The sequence below is a fragment of the Lepidochelys olivacea genome, assembly GCF_965140295.1.
Source record: "Lepidochelys olivacea isolate rLepOli2 genome assembly, chromosome: 23".
Lineage (NCBI taxonomy): Eukaryota > Metazoa > Chordata > Testudines > Cheloniidae > Lepidochelys > Lepidochelys olivacea.
This window is the reverse complement of record NC_140433.1, coordinates 14,927,796-14,935,692: the sequence shown is the minus strand read 5'-3', so window position 1 is coordinate 14,935,692 and position 7,897 is coordinate 14,927,796. Positions and strand designations below refer to the sequence as shown.

At 71.7% G+C, this 7,897-nt stretch overlaps 1 protein-coding gene across 1 annotated transcript in view; it reads right to left on the bottom strand.

Annotated features, from left to right (window-relative positions):
* Window positions 1–2,763: 2,763 nt before the first annotated feature.
* Window positions 2,764–7,897, bottom strand: part of SLC6A8 (solute carrier family 6 member 8) — a gene marked incomplete at its 5' end in the record, with an annotated part of 7,333 nt that continues 2,199 nt past the window's right edge. Inside the window, 8 exons of the mRNA XM_084612965.1 lie at window positions 2,764–3,356; window positions 4,854–5,024; window positions 5,596–5,696; window positions 6,356–6,458; window positions 6,550–6,687; window positions 7,188–7,300; window positions 7,426–7,550; window positions 7,679–7,859. Of these exons, the coding sequence (XP_084469091.1) occupies window positions 3,213–3,356; window positions 4,854–5,024; window positions 5,596–5,696; window positions 6,356–6,458; window positions 6,550–6,687; window positions 7,188–7,300; window positions 7,426–7,550; window positions 7,679–7,859 (1,076 nt within the window). The 3' untranslated portion in view covers window positions 2,764–3,212. The remainder of the gene's footprint in view (window positions 3,357–4,853; window positions 5,025–5,595; window positions 5,697–6,355; window positions 6,459–6,549; window positions 6,688–7,187; window positions 7,301–7,425; window positions 7,551–7,678; window positions 7,860–7,897) is intronic.

Genomic DNA, 7,897 nt, shown 5'->3' with positions numbered 1-7,897 from the left:
GGCTTGGGGCACGGCACCTTGTTGAACGGTGGGTGGGGGGCTGCCTGGGTCCCCAACTCCATCTTCCCTGGGGGGCAAGGAGCCACTTGCTCCTGGCAAAGTGAGGCACTTAGGAGTCCAGCCAATGGGGTTCTGTCCCCACCCCCCTTTCCATCCATGTGCTTGTCCCTGCTCCCGGATGCCTGGGTTCTCTCAGAGGGTGACTCAGGGTAAATGGGGTGGGGGGCTGGTGCATGTTGCCCCCATGAGTCAGGGCCACGGGGTGCCCTGTGACCAAGTCTGTGGCCCTGGACTTCCTCGGGGGTGTTTAAGCTGTGCCCAGTCCCTGACTCTCCCCTGCCCTGTGGAGTTTGGCAGCTCGGTGGGGGGCCTGGCTCTTGGGGGGCCAGAGGGGGCCTGGCAATGGATCTAATCAAACCTCCCAGTACCTAAAGCTATGGGGGGGGGCAGATCTGGCTGTGGGGGCATGAGCTGATCACAGCCTCTCTGCCCCCTGCCTCAGTTTCCCCCATTTGGAGAAAGATCTCCTGCTGGAGGGGGATCCTGTTGTGCCCCCCTGGCTGCGCCTCGGGAGCCTAGGCCAAGGGTAGCGTGCGGCGTGGCCAGGCCCCAGCTCCCCCGAACCTTCCTGGGCAGGACAGCTTGGCCCACGTGGAGAACCCAGGGGGGTGATGCTGGGGGAGAACCCAGGCGTCCTGGCCACCAGCCCCTGCCCCCCCGCTCGAACCACTCCCCTCCCAGAGCTGTGACAGAACCCAGGCGTCCTGGCCCCCAGCCCCTACCCCCCCTGCTCGAACCACTCCCCTGCCAGAGCTGTGACAGAACCCAGGCGTCCTGGCCCCCAGCCCCTACCCCCCCTGCTCTAACCACTCCACCCCCCTCCTGTTGGTGAGCTGTGGGTGGGAGGGTTGCAGGGAGGCTCAGGCTGGCAGAGCGCCAGGGGGTGGATTTGGGAGCCAGCTTCCATGGGAACAAAGTGGGGGGTGTGGAGGGGGTTGGTGCAGCCCCATGCCTCACCTCCCCCCCCAACTCCACCCCCCCACAGACAGGCACAGGCAGCCGGCCGGGATATGTCTCGTTTATTGCTGTCTGAGGATGGAAATTAACACGATCACAGACGTGGGGCTCTGGGGATTGGGGGGCTCGGGATGGGGGGTCAGGGGAGCCCCTGCTGGTTTGACACAACACACGACACGTTAAAGCTGCCACCGTGGAAGACTGATGTGGAATAGCACCCCCGGAGCCCCTAGGGTTGGGGGGACACCTGGGATGCCTCTCCCAGGGAGGGGGGGAATCTGGAGTCACTCTGGATTTTGCCCCCTGCTGGGGGGCATCCCCCCACCTCCCTCAAAACAAACCCAGCCCAGGGGCTGCTTCCGGGCTGGGCCGCGCTGCGCGGGGGGACAAAGGGGCCAGAAACAGGGCCGGGCCCCTGCTCACACCCCAGGGGGGCTGAGCCCCCAGCTACAGCCCCCCCCCGGCCACTGCAGCCCCCCCAGTTCTAGCCCCGTTGGATTGAGGTTGAGTTGGTACATGGATGTAGCATGAACAGACACGGACACCCACACGCCCTGACCCCCCCCCACACACACCTGGACACTGACAGACCCCCCCAGACACATACACCCCCCCACGGACACACACACCTGGACACTGACACCCCCCCCAGACACATACACCCCCCCACGGACACCCACACGCCCTGACCCCCCCCCACACACACCTGGACACTGACAGACCCCCCCAGACACATACACCCCCCCACGGACACACACACCTGGACACTGACACCCCCCCCAGACACATACACCCCCCCACGGACACACACACCTGGACACTGACACCCCCCCCAGACACATACACCCCCCCACGGACACCCACACGCCCTGACCCCCCACACACACACCTGGACACTGACAGACCCCCCCCAGACACATACACCCCCCCACGGACACACACACCTGGACACTGACACCCCCCCCAGACACATACACCCCCCCACGGACACACACACCTGGACACTGACAGACCCCCCCAGACACATACACCCCCCCACGGACACACACACCTGGACACTGACACCCCCCCCAGACACATACACCCCCCCACGGACACCCACACCTGGACACTGACACCCCCCCCAGACACATACACCCCCCCACGGACACCCACACGCCCTGACCCCCCACACACACACCTGGACACTGACAGACCCCCCCCAGACACATACACCCCCCCACGGACACACACACCTGGACACTGACAGACCCCCCCAGACACATACACCCCCCCACGGACACACACACCTGGACACTGACACCCCCCCCAGACACATACACCCCCCCACGGACACCCACACCTGGACACTGACACCCCCCCCCAGACACATACACCCCCCCACGGACACCCACACGCCCCAACCCCCCCCACACACACACCCCCACGGACACACACACCTGGACACTGACAGACCCCCCCCCCCAGACACATACACCCCCCCACAGACACCCACACGCCCCGACCCCCCACACACACACCTGGACACTGACAGACCCCCCCCAGACACATACATCCCCCCACGGACACCCACACGCCCCGACCCCCCCACACACACACCTGGACACTGACAGACCCCCCCCCCAGACACATACACCCCCCCATGGACACACACACCTGGCCCCTGACACAGACTCCCCCCCCAGACACACAGCCCTGCCCCTACAGACACCCCCTCCCCCCATGGACGGATGGGGACACCCCCCCCCCCAGACACACACACACTTTGTCCTGTGCAAACCTGCCCGCCGGGTCCCCGCGCGACACCCGGCCTCGACGCTGCGGCTCGTTAGTGCTTTGAACAGGCCCCGCAATTAACCCCCCCCCCCCATCTCCCTATAGCTCTCGATACAAAATGTGCAAAATATAATCTATGTTCAAGGGCTGGGGGGGGGCAGGACGCCTGGGTTCGCCGGCTGGGGGGTGTTATGCTGGCTCTGTGGCGTGTGGGTCTGAACAGGGGAGCCATTCTAGGTGCCCCTCCCAGAGAACCCAGGTGTCCGGGCTCCCAGCCCCCCACTCTCACCCCTAGACCCCATTCCCCTGCCCGAGCCAGGGAGAGAACCCAGGCGTCCGGGCTTGTGGGGGCTGGTTCAGGGGTCCTGCCCCCCCCCACAGAGCGGCTGTGTGATTGGGGGGAGGGGGGCCGCTCGCAGTCACATGACGCTCTCCAGGATCACGACTTTCCCCACGTCCTCGGCGCCGGGGCTCAGCGTCGTCAGCGCCCTCCCGTCCCCCTCGGGCGGTTTGTATTCCAGGTGGTGCAGCCCCCAGACGGGCTGGGTCAGGTCCTGCCAGCGCTGGGGGCAGGGAGAGAGAGGGGTCATCGAACCCAGGCGTCCGGGCGCCCCGCTGCCCCCTCCTCTCCCGGAGCGGGGCAGCGACCCCCGGCGCCCGGGCTCCCCCCCCTCCTCTCCCGGAGCGGGGCAGCGACCCCCGGGCTCCCCCCCCCTCCTCTCCCGGAGCGGGGCAGCGACCCCCGGCGCCCGGGCTCCCCCCCCTCCTCTCCCGGAGCGGGGCAGCGACCCCTGGGCTCCCCCCACCCTCCTCTCCCGGAGCGGGGCAGCGACCCCCGGCGCCCGGGCTCCCCCCCCTCCTCTCCCGGAGCGGGGCAGCGACCCCTGGGCTCCCCCCACCCTCCTCTCCCGGAACGGGACAGCGACCCCCGGCGCCCGGGCTCCCCCCCCTCCTCTCCCAGAGCGGGGCAGCGACCCCGGGCTCCCCCCACCCTCCTCTCCCGGAGCGGGGCAGCGACCCCCGGCGCCCGGGCTTCCCCCACCCTCCTCTCCTGGAGCGGGGCAGCGACCCCCGGGCTCCCCCCCCTCCTCTCCCGGAGCGGGGCAGCGACCCCCGGCGCCCGGGCTCCCCCCCCTCCTCTCCCGGAGCGGGGCAGCGACCCCTGGGCTCCCCCCACCCTCCTCTCCCGGAGCGGGGCAGCGACCCCCGGCGCCCGGGCTCCCCCCCCTCCTCTCCCGGAGCGGGGCAGCGACCCCTGGGCTCCCCCCACCCTCCTCTCCCGGAGCGGGGCAGCGACCCCCGGCGCCCGGGCTCCCCCCCCTCCTCTCCCGGAGCGGGGCAGCGACCCCTGGGCTCCCCCCACCCTCCTCTCCCGGAGCGGGGCAGCGACCCCCGGCGCCCGGGCTCCCCCCCCTCCTCTCCCGGAGCGGGGCAGCGACCCCTGGGCTCCCCCCACCCTCCTCTCCCGGAACGGGACAGCGACCCCCGGCGCCCGGGCTCCCCCCACCCTCCTCTCCCGGAGCGGGGCAGCGACCCCCGGCGCCCGGGCTCCCCCCCCTCCTCTCCCAGAGCGGGGCAGCGACCCCGGGCTCCCCCCACCCTCCTCTCCCGGAGCGGGGCAGCGACCCCCGGCGCCCGGGCTTCCCCCACCCTCCTCTCCCGGAGCGGGGCAGCGACCCCCGGGCTCCCCCCCCTCCTCTCCCGGAGCGGGGCAGCGACCCCCGGCGCCCGGGCTCCCCCCCCTCCTCTCCCGGAGCGGGGCAGCAACCCCTGGGCTCCCCCCACCCTCCTCTCCCGGAGCGGGGCAGCGACCCCCTGCGCCCGGGCTCCCCCCACCCTCCTCTCCCAGAGCGGGGCAGCGACCCCCAGCGCCCGGGCTCCCCCCACCCTCCTCTGCCGGAGCGGGGCAGCGACCCCCGGGCTCCCCCCACCCCCCTCTCCCGGAGCGGGGCAGCGACCCCCGGGCTTCCCCCCCCCTCCTCTCCCGGAGCGGGGCAGCGACCCCCGGCGCCCGGGCTCCCCCCCCCCTCCCGGAGCGGGGCAGTGACCCCCGGGCTCACCTCAGCCAGGGTCCCCTGGGCGCGGAGGAGCTTGTAGAGGGCGGTGAGTGGCAGGCAGAGCATGGAGCTGAGGGCGAAGGCCCAGCCGATGGCCTCGCCCCACCAGGGGTACACGTAGGTCTGGTTGTAGATCAGCGGCTTGTAATAGGCAACGTTGAAGAGGAAAATGCCCTGCGGGAGGCGGGAGGTTAAAAACGCGGAGTGGAGCCCGGCTCCCGCCAGGGAGAGAACCCAGGAGTCCGGGCCCCCCCAACCCCCCGCCGCCAGGGAGAGAGCCCAGGAGTCCGACCCCCCCCCCGCCGCCAGGGAGAGAGCCCAGGAGTCCGGGCCCCCCCCCGCCACCAGGGAGAGAGCCCAGGAGTCCGGGCCCCCCCCCGCCCCCTGCCACCAGGGAGAGAGCCCAGGAGTCCGGGCCCCCCCCCGCCCCCAAAGAGAGAGCCCAGGAGTCCGGGCCCCCCCCCCGCCCCCCGCCGCCAGGGAGAGAGCCCAGGAGTCCGGGCCCCCCCCCCGCCCCCCGCCGCCAGGGAGAGAGCCCAGGAGTCCGGGCCCCCCCCCGCCCCCCGCCGCCAGGGAGAGAGCCCAGGAGTCCGGGCCCCCCCCCGCCCCCCGCCGCCAGGGAGAGAGCCCAGGAGTCCGGGCCCCCCCTGCCCCCCGCCGCCAGGGAGAGAGCCTCGGAGTCCGCCCCCCCCCCGCCGCCAGGGAGAGAACCCAGGAGTCCGGGCCCCCCCGCCCAGGCCCGTACCAGGCAGATGAGGGGCGTCAGGACCATCCAGCACCATTTCATCCAGGGGAAGGGCCGGTAGCCGATCATGCAGGCGATGTCGTCCATGAACCGATCAGCCCCTGGGGAGGCAATGGGTGAGAGAGACCCACATACGCCCTCCTCCCCCGCAGCCGACCCCCAGCCCCTGCCTGCTGCCCCCCACGTCACAGCCATGGGCCCATCAATCCCGGCATCCTGCCTGCTGAACCCAGATCTGCCCCCCGCCGGCGCCCCTCACTCCCGACCCGCTGCCCCCTGCCCCGCCGGCGCCCCTCACTCCCGCCCCGCAGCCCCCTAGCCCGCCGGCGCCCCTCACTCCCGCCCCGCAGCCCCCTAGCCCGCCGGCGCCCCTCACTCCCGCCCCGCTGCCCCCTGCCCCGCCGGCGCCCCTCACTCCCGCCCCGCAGCCCCCTAGCCCGCCGGCGCCCCTCACTCCCGCCCCGCAGCCCCCTGCCCCGCCGGCGCCCCTCACTCCCGCCCCGCAGCCCCCTAGCCCGCCGGCGCCCCTCACTCCCGCCCCGCAGCCCCCAGCCCCACCGGCGCCCCTCACTCCCGACCCGCAGCCCCCTGCCCCGCCGGCGCCCCTCACTCCCGCCCCGCAGCCCCCTAGCCCGCCGGCGCCCCTCACTCCCGCCCCGCAGCCCCCTAGCCCGCCGGCGCCCCTCACTCCCGCCCCGCAGCCCCCAGCCCCGCCGGCGCCCCTCACTCCCGCCCCGCAGCCCGCCGGCGCGGGACTCACCGTACACCCAGCCGATCACCACACACTCCCAGAACGCCTGCCACAGCAGCGTGGTGCCGCTCGCCGAGTAGTAGTCGAAGAGCTGGAAGACGTACATGCCCCCCTAGGGCGGGAGAGGGCAGGAGTGAGCGGGGGCCGAGCCCCGGGGCGCTGGCCGGGGGTGCCCCTCCTTCCCGACCCGCAGCCCCCCGTACCTCGGTGACCATGGAGAGGTCGATGAAGAAGCAGAGGGTGCAGCTCAGGGCGACCGTCACCTCCCGCTGGAACCGGAATGAGCAGCTGGCCGGGAGCAAGTCCAGGATCCCTGTAATGAAACCCTCCACCCCCACAAACTGGGGGGAGCACAGCCAGCTCTGAGCCCCCTGGGAGAGAACCCAGGCGTCCGGGCCCCAGCCCTGCCCTGCCCTAACCACCAGCCCCCAGCCCCCTCCCAGAGCCAGGGAGAGAACCCAGGCGTCCGGGCCCCAGCCCTGCCCTGCCCTAACCACCAGCCCCCAGCCCCCTCCCAGAGCCAGGGAGAGAACCCAGGCGTCCGGGCCCCAGCCCTGCCCTGCCCTAACCACCAGCCCCCAGCCCCCTCCCAGAGCCAGGGAGAGAACCCAGGCGTCCTGGCTCCCAGCCCTGCCCTGCCCTAACCACCAGCCCCCTCCCAGAGCCAGGGAGAGAACCCAGGCGTCCGGGCCCCAGCCCTGCCCTAACCACCAGCCCCCAGCCCCCTCCCAGAGCCGGGGAGAGAACCCAGGCGTCCTGGCTCCCAGCCCTGCCCTGCCCTAACCACCAGCCCCCTCCCAGAGCCGGGGAGAGAACCCAGGCGTCCGGGCCCCAGCCCCACCTGGCTGTCCAGTCCAAGTAGCAGCAGCATGATGAAGAACAGAGCCGCCCAGAGGGGAGCGACGGGCATCAGGGTGACAGCTCGGGGATACGCGATGAACGCCAGGCCAGGCCCTGGGGGAGAGAGACCAGGATAGAACCCAGGCATCCGGGCTCCCAGCCCCCCCTGCTCTGACCCACCAGCCCCCACTCCCCTCCCAGAGCCGGGGAGAGAACCCAGGCGTCCGGGTGGAACCCACCGGATTCTGCGACCCTGGAGATGTCGACCCCCTGCTCCGCTGCCATGAAGCCCAAGATGGAAAATACAACGAAGCCCGCGAAGAAACTCGTCCCGCTGTTGATCAGGGCGAGGATTATGGCATCTCTGGGGGGAGGAGAGGAGGGGGATTAGAGGACAGGCCGGAGGGGGCAGCACCAGCTGGAGGGGAACTTGGGGGGGGATCCCAGCAGCAGGGGAGGGGCCGGGGGACTCAGACCCCCCCCCAGGCTCACTTGTAGCAGTCGTTGTTGAACCGGTTGTAGCTGCCCAGGGCTGTCAGGGCGCCCAGACCGATGGCGTAAGAGAAAAAGATCTGAGTCCCCGCGTCGATCCAGACCTGCGTGGAAAGAGAGAGAGAGAACCCAGGCGTCCGGGCTCCCAGCCCCCCTGCTCTAACCACCAGGCTGCCCTCCCCTCCCAGAACCGGGAGAGAACCCAGGCGTCCGGGCTCC